Below are 20,304 nucleotides of genomic sequence, written 5' to 3'. Positions count from 1 at the left end.
TTTGTTGAGCTTCCCTAGGCATTCTTTGACCAACTTCGAATTGATGGTGATGGTTACTAAGTTGATCGCGTTTAGTGCTGCTTGACTATGGGATAGGATGGAAATTTCCTGTTTTCGATAGTTCCTATCTAAGATAAATTGTACACATGTTTCGATAGTAGGTAGGTGCCCATTGGTTTACATACATACATACTGCCATTACTCGCTGACGAGTATTTGACACGCATCAAAAGATGGTCACGCAAGGCGTTTTCTTTCATGAGCTTTTCTGTGACTGAAAAGCCCGATACGTGATGTTATTTGCCTACCGCACTCCGGACATTCAAAAATCTCATTGCTTTGTTCCCTCTTTACTTTTTGGTTGTCGCTGTTAACTGAGTTTACAGTTCTTCTCCATTGAGTTCTATTGTGAACTGCATCTTCCCAATGATTCTGCATGTTAATCCCCTTTAAGTTTTCGTGGAAAATGCCCTTGTACTTTTTGAGTTTTCCACCCGGCCTCTTCTTACCGTCTACAAGCTCACCGTAAAGCAGAGATTTTGGTATGCGGTTTTCTTGCATTCTGCATACGTGACCAGCCCATCTTAAGCGGGATTTTGTAACCATGACTTCAATACTTTCGCAGTTAGCTTTTTCAAGGACCGAAACGTTTGAGACGTGATGGAACCACCGGATTCTTAAGAGTTGTCTAAGGTGTCTCTGTTGCAACTTGTTTAATGCGTTCATGTGCCGGCGATACGGCACTCAGGTTTCGCTCCCATATAACAAGGTGGGGATTATAATTGCTCGGTGCACTGCAAGTTTCGTTTTTGTACTCAAGTCATGATTGTAGAAAACCCTGTCTTTTAATTTTCAGAATGCCCTTGAGGCGCTGCTAATCCTGTGCTGAATTTCAGAGTCGATATTGGCCTTTTCCGAAATCAAACTGCCGAGGTTTCCGCTACATATTCCAGTAGTTCTTCTCCGATTTTTATAGCATTGTTATGATCTTCTGGGGGAGTGCACATGATTTTGGTTTTGTCGATGTTTAGCTTAAAGCCCAAAGCCTCGTATACCCAGGTATATGTGTTCAACATTTCTTGTAATTGTTGTAACGTGTTTGCAACTAGAGCGCATTCATCAGCGTATTGAAGTTCTGTGATGAATTTTGTACGTGTTTTTGCCCTGAGTTTTTTTATGTTGAACAGACCGCCGTCATATCTGTATCTAATGCCCAATCCTCTCTCCTGCAGTTTGCTGTCCACTATAATGGAGAGCGCTGCCATGAATATGTTGAATAGGAGAGGCGCTAAGACACATCCCTGCCTAAATCCTTTATTTGTCAGGAAGGGATCGCTCAGTGATCCATGATGTGACACTCTTGATTGGTTGTTGTTATAGAGGCTTTTACACACTGTAAGAAACTTATTGGGTACACCGGACTTTTTCATAATTGCCCAAAGTGCATCTCTGTTCACAGAGTCGAAGGCTTTTGTTAGATCGATGAATGCAACATAAAGTTTAGACTGCTGCTCTTTTACTTTTTCTTGTAGTTGGCGGATGGAAAATATGGAATCGACGGTGCCACGGTTGGTGCGAAAACCCGTTTGCGATTCTGGAAGGATTTTTTCTATATGTGGGTGAAGGCGATTTGACATAATTTTTGCAAGAATTTTTCCTCCGATAGCCAATAGTGAAATTCCCCGGTAATTTCCGCAGTCTGATGCACTTCCTTTGTTCTTAAATATATTCACTATATTCGCGTTGCAAAAGTCCTGAGGTACCTCTCCGCTTTCCCACATGACATCGAAGAGAGCCTTAAGATGACCAATAAGTTCTTTACTTGCACACTTATAGATTTTCGCCGGGATCGCGTCACAGACAGCTGATTTGTTGTTTTTAAGCTGTTTTATGGATGCCATTATTTCCTGTTCTGTTATTGGGGTATCTAATACATCGAGGCTGTTATGCTGAGGTGTTTAGTGCTTCTATATTGGGGTTGTTTTCTTGGTTAATGATATGGCTGTAATGCTCTTTCCAGCGGTTTCTAATTTGCTCTTCCTCTTTTAGAAGTTCGCCATTTTGTGCCATAATTGGGCAGCTTACCTTCTAGGTTGGGCCGTATACTTCTTTTACAGCCTCGAAGAATTTACAATAATTGTGATTAATTGTGTCATTGGTTTGGAGTATTTAGTTTTCGGCCTAAATACTCCTCTCCCTGTCCCTGCTTTGGTTTTGGAAGCATCAGTATACCACGTTATGGCATGGTCTTTTACATGCTGAGCAAGCGTTTCTTCTTTCCAATTCTTTTTATTATTCAATACTACAGCAGTGAGGTGTTTCTCAAACTTGTAAATGCTTGGTATGTCATCCACTGGGAGTTGGAGGCCATCCTGTATAGGCGCCTAATATTGATTTATTTGTTTCATTATTAACTGGTAACAAATGCGAAAAGATGGAAAATGTTTCTAAATTAACTACACTAAATTTGTTTTCATTTCAAGATTTCCCGGGAATAAAAACTATAGTAATGTGTTGCAAGTGAACTTGCTGTTCAAACGTCGTGTGTACGACATATACAAATATTTATTCTACTTAAAGACGCGACCTACTTAATGATATAGACACACCAAATGTCAACTTTTTAAACTCAACCATATTGTGATTTTGATTCACCCCGTATTCCCGAATCAAGAAACTCCGAAATGAAGAAACAATTATAAGCGAAACCTCTTCATTTTTATTAAAGCAATATTCTTCTAACATTTTTCGTACTTTTCATTTACACCGTGTATATTATACTGAAAAAAAAAGTGTTATTTTAAGTTTCTAATAATATTTTATTTGTAGGAACTAAACCTTCAAGGAAATAAGCTAACAGTATTGGATCACGAGATTGTAGATGTGCTAAATAAGACAAGCTCTATAGAAAAATTAATATTAAAGGACAATCCATGGGTGTGCGATTGCAAACTATTCGATTTACAAAAATATCTGATGCAGAATTACAAAAAAGTATGTTGGTTTATTTTAATAAAAAAAAAATATTATTTAAATGGGTAGTCTTAAATGTGCTCAGCCTGACAATAATATAAAACGTTTATATTTGAAATGTTATGTTTATATTTATGTATAAACTGTTTACGAAGACACACACTTCTCCTAAACGATGCTTCTATTAACCTATTCAAATAGAAGTTGTCGTCTTTGTCAGCAAGATATTGTATAAAATTCGTATTTTTTAAAAAATTAATCTTTCTATTTACTCGATAACGCGTAAGAAATGTCCCTAGAAACGGAGAGCACATTTTTGTGGACACATTTATGTTCTAGCAGGGACCCAAAGAAGAAATGTTTTATTCTGATAACTTTTACGTAAAACGAACTTGTTTCTTTTGGTTATAGTGAAACCTCCATTAATTGAACTGAAATCTCAGAACACGCAAAGCTCTTAAATTACTTATTATTATTTTAATTATTAATTTTGCTTGGTTTACAGGTTCAAACTGCTGACGTATTTTGCCACAATACCAACACACTCTTGGAAAAAACTTTCGATTTATGCAAGACTTCGCGCTACCTAACCATCATGCTGCCTATCGCACTCAGCATGCTCTTAGCATTCGCAGTCATGGCAGCAATCTACTACCGTTACCAAACCGAAATCAAGATCTACCTCTACGCCAAGAACCTCTGCTTGTGGTTCGTTACCGAAGAAGAACTGGACAAAGACAAGACTTATGACGTGTTCGTCAGTTACTCCCAAGAAGACGAGAAGTTCGTAGTAGAACATCTGGTTCCAGAGCTGGAAAGCGGAGAGCACCCTTTCAAAGTTTGCATCCACATCAGGGACTGGATACCCGGCGACATGATCGCCGAACAGATTGTACGATCTGTGAATGAATCCAGAAGGACTCTGGTTGTCCTTTCCAATAATTTTCTCAAAAGTGTCTGGGGAAAAATGGAATTCAGAACGGCGCACACTCAAGCCATGTCTGAAGGTAGAGCTAGAGTAATTGTGGTGATACTTGGTGACCTAGATGAAGAGAAAATAGACGATGAGCTCAAAAGCTATCTTAAAACTAACACCTACGTTAAATGGGGTGATAGATACTTTTGGAATAAGCTCAAGTACGCCATGCCGCATTCTAGAAATGGGTTTTACGCTAGGAATAGGAAAATGATGCTCAAAATAGACGACAAGTTTATCTTGGTACCCCCTAGTCCAACGAAGACCAGTACACCTCCGATTACATTGAATCCGTCCCTTCTGGAAAAAAGTGAGATTAAACTGGACATTCCCAGGAATTTCGATGAGGTGAATCCCGATAGTGTAAAACTGACTATTCAATAAAATAGTCACAGAACGAACTCTTTAATCTGTAGAGGTTTACTTTTCTTTCTCACCAGAAAACGTAACACATTTAGATAAAATTGGTTTATTTGATTAGGGACCTACTATACAGAAAAGTCTAGAAACAATTCTAGCCTTAGCGACTTATATGCAAGACAACCATATCTCACGGACAGGCTCTCTATCTTGTTTCGCTGTTACCAGAGTGAAAGCAATATCTACCTCTACATCAAGAAACTCTGCTCTTGGTTAGTCGCGGAATAAGAAGTGGATACGGAGAAATCATACAGCGTTCTTTTTAATTAAACTCAAGAAGATAAGGAGTCTGTAGTAGGACACGTGATTACAGAATCGGAAAGCGGAGAATATCCTTTCAAAATCTATATCAATATCAGTGACTGAATTGCCGAAATCACAATCACTGAACAGACTGTATATTATTATCTAACAATTTCCTGAAAAATGTATCGGCGAGCTTTTATTTTGACTAGTGACTCAGACGTCATGTCTGAAGGTATAACTAGAATGACTGAGTGCAAGATTACGAGTGCAAAATACTTTTGGAATAATAATTTTGAAAGCGGATTAAACATTTTTTTGTTAACCACACTTTTGATTTTTTTGAGGAACTGGTTATTGTACTACAAGTATATCGCCAATAAACTATGTTTCAACTATTTGTTTGGGTTCAAACTCTAGAATAAAATTAATTAATAAATAAATAAAATCTACTATATCAGACACATGCTTATTATCTTAAAATTGCAGTAAAAACACAGTTAGTTTGTGCTTTTTTATGATAATTTTACTATTTAGCTAATTTCTACCTCTAGCTTGATTGCTGTAGGATTTGGAATAATTTATGAGTCATTATTATTATATTATAAGCTGAAAAACTATAATATAATGTAATTTCCAACGACTAATTTTGGTAGAATAAAATTAATTAATTTTGAAAATTATTAATGCTGATGCTGTGGTAAAAATAAAGTATTAAGTACAATAATATTCTAATAAAATAAAATATAAAGTATAACGAACTCTTATATTTTACTTTCTATATCATTTTGTACTTTTATGTTATTTATATTTTATTCCTGTGTTTGAACCTGCCTTTTTTAATAAGCAATCATGGAAAATATCAAAAATTAAAAGTTATGTCAATTTGTTTAATTCTACAAAAAAGTGATATCAAAAATGAAAATTCCTCAGTTTACTGATCTTTTAGATAATCATGGAAAATGATAATCTAGATCTGATTATGATATACTTACCAGCATTCAGTCAAATTTTTCTGCTGCACTACAAAGTAATGCACCGATCCCTTTATAATTATCACAATTATTAAGTGATCAAACAGAAGTATTTTTAAGGGATAGGATAAACGGATGAAACATGTTCAAGCCTCTGTATACATGGAAAATAATCATGGCGAATCTTAGAAATCAAAACTAATGCCAAAATTTGTCAATTTTTCAGCAAGAAAGTTGTCAAATAATGGAAACTTCTGTTACTTTATCACATTTATCAGATCGTTTAAATAATCATAGAAATAATGATTAATCTAAATCTGATAAATATGATACATCTATTAATTCATGTATATTATTATTTAATCAAATTTTAAAAACATTTTCAGTTTTATTAGGAAATATTTAATGTCAAGGTTCTAAATGGAATTGATGATACATTTGGTTTAAATAATAATAATAGTTTCGGAGTACAAACCATAGGAAATTATCCTGCATTACTTCTGGCAGTTAAAAATTGTTTCTGAACAATGCTGAAGTGGCTATCCAAGTGGTACAGTGACCAAGTACCTTCACTTAGCCAATATTTATTATTGATATGTGCCATTTCTTATAGGAATACTTATGCCATACGATAAAAAAACATGTAGTCAGGGTGCCATTTAAATTGACAATCGATTGACGTAAAACTTCATGAATCAAAAATAAATATTTAATTAAAAAAAAATAAGGCAGAAAGTTTCTTAGTACGCCACTTACCTTCATTTAAATTTATTCAGTCAAAATTATTTTTGGAGAATAAATTTAAAGAAGTGGCTTGAAACTTTTTTATTTTTTTCTAAAGTAAAAATATAATCACGGATTGTTAATTGTCACGCTATTTCAAAGTCAACCGAGACGCCGTCTTTTTTTATCGTACAGTATTTCTATTTATCTCAGTACAAAAGTCAAACAAATAAAATATGTTATTATATGGCATTACAGAATAAACGGCAATATAAATTATATAAAATGAAAAATGTAAAGATTTAGTCTCTTATAATGCTCAGAAGGAGAGTCATTAAAATTATAGATCTATTTAATATTAACAAGACTATACATATAGTTGAATAATTTTATGTGAGCGTGTAAATTTTGTATGAATGTTAGGTTATAATAACGGCATTTAGTTTAATAAGTACAAACTGTTTTTTTTTGTGTTATTTTATTAAACATTTTACGTGATGTTTGTATAAAAGTTCCTTATATATTAAGTATTTTTTATAAAAATAAATCGATTATAATAAAAGTATATTTCCATAGTAAAACTTGATGTGTGAGATGTTTATTTATTCCTAATGACATTTACAACAACCTGTATTATACATTTAAAGTTATACATGTATATTTTTTTACATTATACCACAAACTTAAGATGAGCAAAACTGCGGTTCTCCATCGCCATTCAAACTGCAATTAATATTTAAATATTGTACTAGGCATTCTATTCAGAGTGTCATTTTCTATCGAATAAAGTAAAAAAATACCGATGGTGCCATTTAAAAATCAAAAGTTGTAGTCATTTCCGGTGAAACAGGAAGTGATCGAAAGGAATAATTCAATACGTCAATCAATCCTAATAATTGCTATACCAAATCTAGTTTTTTATCAGAAAAAATAAAAAAGTTAGAGGCAAACCACGCTTGAAAAATACCCGGTATATGATGATCTTGGCCCTAGGCCCTAAAATTAATAATACCACAGATTATACAGATTATAAACTTATCGTCAGAAACATTGTTTTTCGTGGTTCCAATTTTCGGAATCGCGCACTGGTTAGGTTACTAGTCTGCGCACATAGCACACCCACTTATGGCCTCTAAAATTGCGCACAGCGCCTGACCGGCCCAGTTATTACGCTGTTTAAACGCGAGTTTATTTTTGCGCACAGGAAATTTTACTCGTTTGCTCATCGTCATAAAAAACAATTTTCGTGAATTAGGGACAAGATTTTTATCTGTATACATATAATATACCTAATCTGTAATAATAACTTCTCCATAAATAAATAAAATTAGAAAAAAAATTCAGTCGCAGTTTACTATAAAATGCTTCAATGGACCACAAAATTACATTCGCAACAAAATCGCATATCGCGATTCCTAATAATTCAAACTCGCAGATAGAAGGTTATCACGGTCCTAGTTTACAAAATCACAATCCAATCGCAACAAAATCGCAGGAAAATCGTAAATCGCAACTATAGTAATACTGGTTGCCTAAATTGAAAAAAAAAGCAGTCGCAGTTTCCTATGAGAGCCAATCGCAGGTTTCTATTGCGATTTCAAAATCGCTGCGATTGAATCGCAATTTGCGATTTGTTGCTCATCTCTACCAAGTTCTTTCATAATCTGAAATAAAAAATGCAGGTCCGTATTTAAAAAATTAAGTTGGCCTCTATATCTCACAAATTATCTGTTATTTGGAAAATCTAAAAATACTATTAGATAGTCCTAATAAAGTGGCTATGAGAATGTGCAATTAGTTTTTTGATTTTCTAAAAAGTAACGACAGGAAAAAATAAAATTGATTTTCAAAAAAATCCGTTTTTTCCAAAAACTCAGCAATCTTTGAAACTTTTTTTAAAACTTTTTGGATTTCATCTTGGTGAACCTCCCGAAGCGTAACTTTGCCTTAATTGAGATACCAAATAAAATAAACTGACTTGGTTTTACATGATATCTCACAGCTTTTTATAGTGGAAGAATTGTGTTGCGAGACTTTTTTTACATTCTATGTTGTTGCCCCAATTTAACTATGTTCGTATCTATTAAAACTGTGTTATTTCGGTTACCGAGATACCAATGCTCGTACACCGAATTTGTAGTGTACCCCGTATTCGAGATCGGGCCTTGAAGTTCTACGATAAAATTGGTACCATCCCTAATGAAACCCTAAAATTCTTCAACTACAATCCCGAGGCCTATTGAAACTTCAAATATCCCCATCTGAAAACTATTCTTCTAGACAATTTACTTGTCTCGGCTCCCTTCCTTTAAAATATAGTCCTCCCAAAACCCCATAAATAACCCCTATTTTTTCTCCCCAATATCAGCAGGAATAATAGCTGACCGTACTTCGGCAGCTGATGGTTCCTCGGAGGTGGAGTCTTTTTAGGCACTAACAATACGAGTCACACACTGTCTATGGTTCGTCTCTATAATCGTCGCTCTCGAGATGGTGATGGGAAAGAACATTATTCGTCTATAAAAGATTTTGTCCACGACCACTTAATAATAAATCAATATTCTACTTCCTAGCTGAAGGAATATAGTGCCCGTATTTGTAATAGAGTGAAATATAACAGCTGATAACAGTGAATTATGATAAATCATGGATCATGGATAAATCACACTTTGCATTTACTTTACATTTTCTTGCTACGCCAACGTGACACTCACAACATCCCGATGCGCGGCGTGGATGATTTGACGTTTTTCTAATCTTTTCTTTTTATTAATTTTGACGTTTAAAATTGTCAAATGTTAAGTAGGTAGTGATTATTCAATGGCATATCAAGAACTCGTTTAAAATCAAAAAATGAATTATGAGAGTGATAATGTGCCCTGTACACCACCAGAGATAGCAGAGGCGGCTAAATTAACAGCTCTTGGATTGCTACTAAGATTGCTACCACAAAAGCCAGGATCATTACATGTCTGCCTATAAACACTTTCTAGACTGGAGGATTGCTAAAGGCATAAATTCGCTTTCCGAATCCGTGTTATTGTAACGGAACAAAAATCAATCTCCTGATTGACTAAAGAATGTTGGTACGATATTTTCATGCAAAGAACTTGAAATAATATCAATGCAATTCAAATACATATATAACTTTAGATAAAAGACAAATTACCAACTTTAGTTACAATTTTTGATACTCCTATATAAATTTAAGCAAGCAATAATATTTTTTAGTAAAAGTTTATTTCTCTGGCTTCAAAGTCAGCACAAGAATTAACTCTGAACTTTTGGTTCTAACTTTGGTATGGATCTTATTAGTTCTGACATACCCTGTACATTTCAATATAATTTTAAATTATGCACATTGCCTCTCTACCATATAATATAATCAAACCCATAAACAAATTGTTTCTGCAATTTTTCGTTTTCGTATCTGTGGTATAATCAACCGAGGCGAATGAGGTGCGCCACCCTGTATTTACATGTTCGATGGAGTAATAATTCTAACACTTTGTTATGGTTTTATTGACTGGGATTTAATTGACCGCAATAATTTTATTCTCAGTAGGGCCAGTTGGTAATATAAATATACCTACTCTAAACAAGTACTTTACTAAACTAATGTACCTCTCAGGTACAGGTTGAATGAAATAGCAATTCGGAATTCCCCACCATAAAATAAGCTAATAGAGAGAGTTTAGACATCAATATCTTAATTTAGTAGTCTCTGCCACTACATGTAGTAATCGTGTACTACCAATGCTACCAATGTAGTGATTCTCTGTTGAATCACCTTGTTGTGATTTGAGGACTCGTACCACCACTTGTGTTGGGAATTTTACTTATTTTTTATAATTAACCCTTTTACTGATTGGTTATTAATTTTAAATTATTAATACAAAATACAAAATTTTAACGAACAAAAATTCAGAAATCTTATGTCTATGAAAGAATTTTTTGGAATGTTTCCGGTCAACATATTTGTAAACAACATCCATGATCGCGATTCGGTTCTAGGCCGAACGATGCCGCGTAAACAGCATACGATATCGCAAATCCGTCTAGTAAATAGCATCCGTGATTCCAATTTTTAACTGCCTTAACTCCTCTTATAAACAGCAGACGATATCGCGAAATTTGTTGATTGGTTGCTCGATGTCGATTGGCCCGAAGTGTAAGATGTCTACCAAACAATATAGTACTAAATATTATTTTGCAAAAAAATAAATTTGCCCTCAAACCACGAGTATATATAAGTTAGTAAATAAAGAAATTATTAGAACACCTTTCGTTAAAAAGTTAGAAATTGTGGTAAGTTATAGAAATTAACCAGAGTAATAATTACTCTTTAGTAGTAGTAGTAATAGTAATTATTACTCAAAACAAATTAACCTAAAAAAATCAGATTATCAATTGAAACCAATATTATATTGTTTTAAGTAATTTACATACGTTGGTAACTTGGATGAATATAAAATAGTTTCATTTGTGAATATATGTTCTGTTGATTTCTCGACACGATTTTAAGTTTTACTTTATAGTCCTCTATAATAATCGAACTTTTTATGATTTAACACCACGTTAACGTTTTTTTTTTCGTACGATCACCAAAGTTAAGCGGCAATATGAGTGGTTGTTATTGGGAAGGTTGGCCGCTTGAAAACATCCCGTTTTTTATTTTTGGCTGGTTTAATTTGTGAACAAACAAAATTTGCGATCCTGAATGCTGATTAGAAGCAACCCATTAACAAATTTTGCGATATCGTCTGCTGTTTATAAGAGGTGTGTTAAGGCAGTTAAAATTTGGAATCACGTATGCTATTTATTAGACGGATTTACGATATCCTATGCTGTTTACGCGGTACCGTTCGGCCTAGAACCGAATCGCGATCATGAACGTCGTTTACAAATTTTATATGCATCCCGGTCTCCTTTGTGACCGTATTTTTATCAGCATGCCCTCTCGGACAATCCACGGGCGTACATATTATTTCTTAATAACATTTCATGGTGGATTTGCCAAAGGTCAAACATAATCGTTTCTTAAGTAAATTGAAACCACACATCCCATCTGAAAGTAAATGTATTTTGGGGCAGAACAAAGGAAAACTTAAAATTACGCACCTAGTTATGACTATTTTATCTTTAAGTCAAAGGTTCTGTTTATTTACGTCTACCCATCTTTCGGACAAGAACAAGGATATTAGCCGTTTGTTAATATCTTAAACTCCTTAGCCATAGCCGTAGTATAAGGGCAAAATTAATATTTTGTATAATTTGTAGAATATACATACAGGGTGTCTCAAAAAAATATGCCTCCTTTCGTGGGGAGATTCCTCACGTAAAAATAAGATTTATTTTTCATATCAACATAGGTCCGATACTGTTTTGTTTCGCAGCTACAGGGTGTTAAAGTCTTAAAAATCTTTCGACTTATTATAATTTTCTTCCAAGTACTTTTAGTGATTCGAATGAAATTTTGAGGGTAAAAGTTACTATAAGTGCTACATATTTTAATGCTAAGAAAGTGTCGATAAATTCATCAGGGACGTGCATATGGGTTGTCACTGTAATATTTTTCAAAAAAAAACACGTGCGCCACTGACTTTTTTCTTTTGGCCTGAAAATTATGTAGGCCGTTTAATGCCAATTAATAGTTGTCACTTGATATTTTGTCGAAATCGGCCTCCTTGATGAGATAAACGCAATTTTATTAATCACAATAATTAATAAAATTTAAAATAAAAATATAATTAATAAATTATATATTTTACCTAATTTATTATTAAATATTATTACTGTTAGTTATTATTACTATTAGTCCAACCTACAGCAATTTCAAATAAAAAAAAATATTGGTATTTAAGATAATTACAAAAAAACTGATTTTAAAAAGTTTTAACATCCTGTAACTCTAAAACTATGCATTTTTATATTTCATACCTATTTTTATAGGAACTTTTTTCATATTTTTTGATGAGAAACCAATGAGTACTTATTTAAAACTTTCGCAAGTTAATGATATTAAAAAATTTTAAAGGTTGCTATTAGACTTGAATCAAGGCAAATTAATAAAATTGCGTTTATCTCATCAAGGAGGCCGAAATCAACAAAATATCCAGAGACAACTTTTAATCGGCATTAGACTGCTTACACTACTTCACCAGCAAGAGAAAAAAAGTCAGTGGCGTACATGTTATTTTTAAAAAAATATTTCAGTCATAACCCATGTGCGCGTCCCTGGTGAATATGTCGACACTTCTTTAGCTTTAAAATATGTCGCATTTGTGGTAACTTTTACCCTCAAAATTTCATTGGAATCGCTACAAGTTCTTGGCAGAAATTTATAATAAATCGAAAAAATATTAAGAATTTAACACCCTGTAGCTACGATACAAAGCAGAATCGGACTTATGTTGATATGAAAAATAAATCTTATTTTTACATGTTGGATATCCCCACGATCTGAAAGGAAGCCAAAACTGCAATAATATACAGGGTGTTCCATTTAAAAAAATCACTACAATCCACTTGCACTTTTTTGAGCCACCCTATAGAAGTTAAACTATTTTCCTGTTATACATCCTAGTACATACTTTAGGTTTGCACTTAAACAAAATTCCCACGATTTTTATTCTAGGAGCTACAACTGTCCAGGGTGGGTCAAAGTCGACGCTGTTAAATGGAATCACCCTTTTCTATAGGAGATAGACGAAAACTAATATCGGTGTCTAGAGCTCAATTTTTATCAAAAACATGATGGTGACAACCGCACATCAATATCTGTTACCGCTTCGGAGTTACGGGGTGTTTTTCAAAAATGTGCATTTTTAACAAATCGCTGTAACTTTTTTGCTATGGAAAATCTTGTATTTCTATGAAAACATTTCCAAAGCACCTTTTTGCGTAAATAGTTTAAGTATAATTTTTTTATAAAATTAATAATTTAAGAGTTATCAACAGAAAAATTGATTTTTTATTTGGGACACCCTCTATATTTTTAATTAACTGTAAAGAATTTAAAATTACCTTTCCAAAAATATAGCACACTTGATATTTTGCTATAATCCTCTTCGAAATACCGAATTTTTAAAAGTTCGCCACTTTTAACTAGTAGGCTTTATTAAAAGATTATTATTGAAGATATGCCCTGCTTAATGGAACTCGAAAACATATTTTTCCAGCAAGACGACGCACCGCTTCTGAACGCTGAAGATATCAGCAAATTTTCGCAGCCAATTTCAAGAATAATTGGATAGCTAACCAAGATCCCAGCCGGTGGCCGTCGAGGCCGCCTGACTTAGTGCCCATGGATCTAATCCTATGGATATATTTGCGGAAGAATAAAGGTTCCTTAATCTTCCTTATAATCTAGACAAGAATTGAAAATACTTAGCAGTTATGAGAGGGTATCTTTCACCCTACTGAGTTAATGAATTCCGCGAGAAATGTTCAAAAACTGCCCCGTCTGTTCATAACAGAAGACGGTCGATATGTCTTGGTTTGCTATTTATTTTTATTGTTATTAGATATAGTTTAAATGTGATGATGTTGGTTAAATATATTTTAAATTGTTATAAAATTCTGCATCTCTCATAGCAAATATTATTTACAGCTAGAATTTTTTGGCATTACAGCCGGTGCCGTGCAAAGCCTACTTATTTAAAGCGGGCGAATTTTTATATACTCTATATGTCGAAGAGGAATCGAGCAAAATATCAACTGTGTTATATTCTTGGAAAGGTAATTTTAAATTCTTTTCCCATATAAAAAATCAAATTTTATGTTGATAATTTTTAAATTATTAATTTCAAAAAAACTATACTTAAACCATTAAATTCTACGTAAAAAGGTGCTTTGGAAATGTTTTCATAAAAATACAAAATTTTCCATAGCAAAATAGTTACAGCAATTTGTTAAAAATGCATATTTTTGAAAAACACCCCGTAACTCCGAAACGGTAACAGATATTGATATGCGGTTCACCATCATGTTTTTGACAAAAATTGAGCTCCAGACACCGATATTAGTTTTTGTCTATCTCCTATAGAAAAGGGTGTTTCCATTTAAAAGCGTCGAATTTGACCCACCCTGTATAATAAGTTTGTGGGGAAACGTCAAATTAAAAAAAAATGCCTAAAATAAACACTTATTTTCAACAAGCAATCATCCGTTTATATTTTCGCATCTATACATTTAGACCCTGTTATTTGTACCATATGATCAAAAAAAAAACGGCGTCAGCGATGGCTATGAAATGAAGATCGCTGTCATTTTATATGTAAATTTATATGGAAAATGTCTTCGATAATCATTTGCCAGCCAATTGGGCGCCTCTCTTAATTAACTTTAATTCTTAACCTTCTTAATCAGCCAACTGGGCGCCAACTCTTCTTAAAATCGACATCTCTACTACCTAATAGAAAATAATTTAGTTAAACGTCCAGAAATTGTCAAAAGAGTAAGAAGTGGGGGTAGGAGTAAGTAAAGTATAAATACCTACTGAAATGTCAGATTAATATATTTTCAATTTTGTGTTGACCAGCGGTCAGAGAACAAGAATTGGGAACTATACCAAAGGCTATACGTTGAAGTGAAATAGGTGCCATATAAGAAGTAAAATGAAGTCAATGACAATTATTGTCGGGATTTCGATTTTGTTTGTGCTGGTAAGGTTTACTTATGATTTAGATATTATTAGAGACATTTTGTTTTGGTTTGGTTTAAGGAACCTTCCCAACTCAGATAAAGTCCATTACCTCATTTGTTTCAAGGTTTACAAAAAAATGTTTAATATAAAAGTTATAGGGATGGTTAAGATACACATTTTAAAATTATTATAGAGTATACAAGGTCCATCAAAAAAGTGTGGCGGCTATATATATGTTTTTTTTAAACGCAACACCTTATTTTTTATTTTATTTTTAGATTCTGCGTAAAGTACCATAACTTTTTTATATATAGTGTTATATACCTAAAATTAATAGTTTTTTTAATATTTAAATTTGTTTAAACAAAAATGTTAAATTCCAGTGTGGTAAAAAATTGTCAGTGGTGCCATTGTTTCTGAAGTTGGAGTACCAAAATTTGGTAGGAGAGTTTTATAGAGATGAAAAAAATATATATATGTAAAGATATTTTAGTTAAATGATACAGGGTGTTCAAAATATATTTATAAATTTCAACTACTTCAAATTAAAAAAAAACATGGATTGACAGAATAGAGGAGATAGTGCAGGATAAAGGACTAATATTAACAGAAGCCAAAAATGTCTATGGAATTTTACGCAGAATCTAAAAATAAAATAAAAAATAGGGTGTTGTTTTTTGAAGCACCCTGTATACTCTATAATAATTTTAAAGTGTCTCTTAACCTTCCTTATAACTTTTATATTTAACTTTTTTTTGTAAACCTTGAAACAAATGAGGTAATGGACTTTACTCTATCGTCGACACATCCTGTACAAATACTTAACCAACAAAACCACAAAACTGCTTTAAAGTCTGTGTTGATACATGATATTAACATATACGTTGTTTAGCAATTCATATTTCGTTTGTTTTATCGTTATTTCATAGAAAAGATATGGACCAAAATTAAATAAAAATTTGAAAATAAAAAAATATACAGGGGACCACCCTGAATATTTTTTTTAACTGAACTGTATTCCGGAAACTTCGGCAGCTATTCTGCAGATAAAAACAAGTAAAAAACTTCGTATAAATGTATGTCCTAAAATGCTTAGTTTCGGAGATACAGGGTGTAGAAGTTTCATTTTTATTACGATTTTTTCCAAATATATTTTGAAGTAACGTCAATATTTGGATAAAAAATGGTGTCTGGGAGTTTTTTGACATGATAAATTTGATTTTGTTGTCAATATGACTCCTATTTGTAGGGGGCGCCACCTACCTGTGTTTAAACTGTTTTAAAGAGTAATAAATCTTCGGCCGTACCTGTATGAAATTACTGAGTGAAAAAATATACATTTCCGGGACTTTTTACGTAAAAAACATCTCTTGGTAAAAATCGCTACGAGCAACCGTTCTGAAGATATTTAGAACGAAAATAGTCAATACATGTCATTACTGTAGTCAATATATTTATGTTTAAATTATGTCAATGGTATTGATAATTTCGATTCCAAATATCTCGAGAACCATATTACTCGTAGCCAATATATATCGAAATGTATATTTTTTACTCAGTATTTTTATACAGTTACCGACGAAAAGTTATTATTTTTCAAATCAGTTAAAAATATGTAGGTGGCGCCCTCTACAAGTAGGAGTCATATTGACATCAAAATCAAATTTCTCATGTCAAAAAACTCCCAGACACCAATTTTCATCCAAATATTGACGTTACTTCAGAAATTATTTGGAAAAAATCGAAATAAAAATGAAACTTCTACACCCTGTATCTCCGAAACTAAGCATTTTAGGACATACATTTATACGAACTTTTATACTTATTTTATCTGCAGAATATGCTGCCAAACTTTCTAGAATACAGTCCGGATCACCCTGTAGGTATATCTAGAACGCTTGAATTAATTGTATTTTATTTCTTTTTTTTTTAGCTGGAAATGCCATTAGCTAGTCCTCGCATTGTTGGCATATTCGAAACTTCAAATAAGACTAAAATTTATGTGGATGTCGTAAATGGAGGTAAATTGAGATTTTGTACAAATATTCAAAAGTTCACTTGTACAAAATTTCACCCTATTGAATTTTAAAAATCGTTTCTGAATACTTACTTTCATCACTTAAGGGCACAATATTCTGTGCAAATTTTCATACTTATAAAAAAGTTTTTTTGAGAAACACTTTGTATAATATTACATTTTTAGTTTTTACGATTAAAATTAAAAATAAACGGTAAATTTGATTAAGCGCATTATAATTTTGCCGTTTTTGAAATATTTACGTTTTTGTTAAAATACAGTAACAATTTTAATGCTTCATTTCTTTAGGTATATTTAAGTTTTTAAAACCAAATATTGTACTGAAGTTTTTCTATTTACTAAGTTTTGTGTCGCAATAATAAAAATATACTACCTTATACAGGGTGTCTAAAAATTTATTTTAAATAATTACTAGATTTAAACGGCAATAACTTGTTTAATTTAAAAGCAGGGTTGGCATGATATATATCAATGATATATATCGGATATATATCATTGATATATATCATGATATTTATACCTTGATATATATCATGATATTTATAAAAAAATAAAACTCAACAATCAGAAAGAAAAAAAGAAAAGAATAATATTGATTGATCTGGGACAATTTAAATGTACCAAAAACTTTGCCAAAAACAATTATCAATTTATCAATTGATTCTCACTCGACGAATCTGACGATGATTTACCATTAATAAAATTAATAAATCAAATATAAATTCGTTTGTTTGTTAGTTTTGGAATATCTGTTTATTTTTTTGAATTTCCGTTTATTTTTTAGATTTTCCGTTTATTTCTTAGAATTCCTGATTATTTTTTAGAATTTCTGTTTATTTTTTAGAATTCCTGTTTATTTTTTAGAAGTTCTGTTTATTTTTTATATATTTAGTCGACCATACCAACAGGTATGGTAGGCTATTAAGATCGGCAAAAGAAAAGTTTTTTTAATTTCGCTCAAAATGAGTTATGACCTAAATACAAAATATTTTCATGGTGTCTGTCTGTCTGTCCGTCTGTCTGTAACACGATAACTGAAAAACCGCTAAACCGATTTTAATCAAATTTGGCCAAAAATACTGTGGCACCCTAGAATCTGGCCATTAGTTTTTGGTTGGGGTGGGGGGTTGGTAAGGGGGTATGGGAGGGGGTTAAAAATTTTAAAAAGCGTAACTCCAAAGTTACAGTAGCTAGCGAAACGTGGTTTTCAATTTAAGATTAGGGATAATATTTGCAACAAAATTTGTAATAACATCAAAATCAGTCAGTCGCAGTTTTTGAAATAATTGAAACTAAAAGAACAGCCCACCAACTTTTTATTAACATATTTTAGTATGGGCGGCTATTTCCTCCCGGATTCCTCCCGGCACCAATTTTTTTGTTTTAATGTTGTTCCTATTATGTGCAAAGCAACAATAATTAAGTTGAAATATAAATATTTACTTGAGTTCTTTATTTTACTTGATACTAAACGCAGTTTAACATAAAAAATAAAAACAAAAATAAGTATCAAAACTTGATATATATCGGATATATATCCGATATTTGATATTTATATAAATATCATGATATTTGCCAACCCTGTTTAAAACAAACACCCTGTATATTTTACGAGAATCAGATGCACAATTTAATTGTCTATCAAATTGTATTATACCATTCTTTACCTAGCTCTTTAACTTTTCGTAAAAAATGCATTTTCTTATAATTTAGACCTCATTTATCAATATACCCATGGAATATTGACATTTTAGATTATTTTTAAAGATATAACAAATTTTCAAAGAGTACAGATACTCATATTGTCGATATAGTTCTCTTATTTCATTAAAAAATAATAAAACTGCTTAAATATTTGTTAAAGAGGACCAATTAATATGATCCCAGTATTTATACTACATTAACTGATTCTTTGCGTTGATTAAAAATAACTGCTCCAAATACTAAAAAACTGAATTTTGTATGTGTATTTTGTGTATTATACAGTGTGGTAGAATATAACACGTTATTAATCTTATTTAATTATTTGACAAATACTTATTATTATATTGATTTCTGATTCAAATCCACATTTATTGAGAATAATTTATTAACTAAAACAATTAAGTATATTATTAACTAATTTTTGGGCGGAAATAATGGTGGTATATTTAATTGGTATACTCTTTTGCAAAGATTTAAATAGTTTTCTTTTTGTAAACAAATGGGATTGTAATATTATCGTTTTTAGCACCTGAACATTTTGTACATTTGTTGCTTTAAAAAAATCTAAAATGTCAATATTCCATGGGTATCTTGATAAATGAGGTATAAATTATAAGAAAATGCATTTTTTACGAAAACTTGAAGAGATAGGTAAAAATGGTACTATCTGATAGACAATTAAATTGTGCATCTGATTCTCATAAAATATACAGGGTGTTCCATTAAAATTAAACAAGTTGTTGCCGTTTGAAGCTAGTAATTATTTAAAATAAGTTTTTAGACACTCTGCATAAGGTAGTTTTATTCTTATTATTGCAACATACATAATATCTGATTAATAAATAATCTTCAGTAAATATTTACTATTAAAATCTTTGATACCTTGGAGAAGTGAAGCCTTAATTTTTACTGCTATTTCACAAAATTGAAAATATTTAAAAACGGTAAGGTTTAAGTGTGATAAAGCTTCATAGAATATAAAAATAGAACAATATACAGGGTGTTCCATTTAAAAAAATACAACTTTGATATTTTTAATTTATTTGGGACACTCTGTATCTTGTAAAATATTTTTAAATTGTAGCTCTAATGGTCTTTCAACGAGCCCAAAACTTACAATTTGTAAAAATCTAATCGTTTAGCTACAATTATTCTTGTCGTATATGGTGAACAACCCTGAGAGAGAGAGAGAGAAAGATGTATATGTATATATATATATATATATATATCAAATACATTTAAAAAAATATACGACAGCCTCCCATAAGAGCAATGAGAGGATTTACGTCCCAGTATTGAAGGAGGACAGAAAATCGAGTCGAATGGTTTTAAGACATAGGTTCATCCTTGTTTAGTCAAACCTCCTGCAAACCAAGGATAGACTTATGTAGGAAATGCATTGAAATTCTATAGCCATCCTTCAATATCGGGACAGGAATTTAAGCGGTACCCTCCGTATACTTTATTTTAAACGTATTTGATATATATAGAGAGAGAGAGAGAGAGAGAGAGAGAGAGAGAGAGAGACGCCGATGGAAAAGTCAATAAATCTCAGCAAAATGTATTTGCACTAGAAATATTTTACTTTTATTATTATATTTAGATA

At 32.0% G+C, this 20,304-nt stretch overlaps 1 protein-coding gene across 3 annotated transcripts in view; it reads left to right on the top strand.

The window, feature by feature from the left end:
- The window catches only part of LOC115881356 (protein toll-like), a 69,798-nt gene extending 65,265 nt beyond the window's left edge, over positions 1 to 4,533 (top strand). For all 3 annotated transcript variants that reach the window (XM_030898802.1, XM_030898801.1, XM_030898803.1), the window contains exons 4-5: positions 2,830 to 2,994; positions 3,479 to 4,533. In XM_030898802.1, the coding sequence (XP_030754662.1) occupies positions 2,830 to 2,994; positions 3,479 to 4,333 (1,020 nt within the window). In that variant the 3' untranslated portion in view covers positions 4,334 to 4,533. The remainder of the gene's footprint in view (positions 1 to 2,829; positions 2,995 to 3,478) is intronic.
- Positions 4,534 to 20,304: the final 15,771 nt, after the last annotated feature.

Source organism: Sitophilus oryzae, unplaced genomic scaffold (genome assembly GCF_002938485.1).
Source record: "Sitophilus oryzae breed Bouriz unplaced genomic scaffold, Soryzae_2.0 scaffold_1717_pilon_pilon, whole genome shotgun sequence".
Classification (NCBI taxonomy): Eukaryota; Metazoa; Arthropoda; class Insecta; order Coleoptera; family Curculionidae; genus Sitophilus; species Sitophilus oryzae.
Note: the sequence above shows the minus strand (reverse complement) of the source record. Positions and strands in the feature narration are given on the sequence as shown.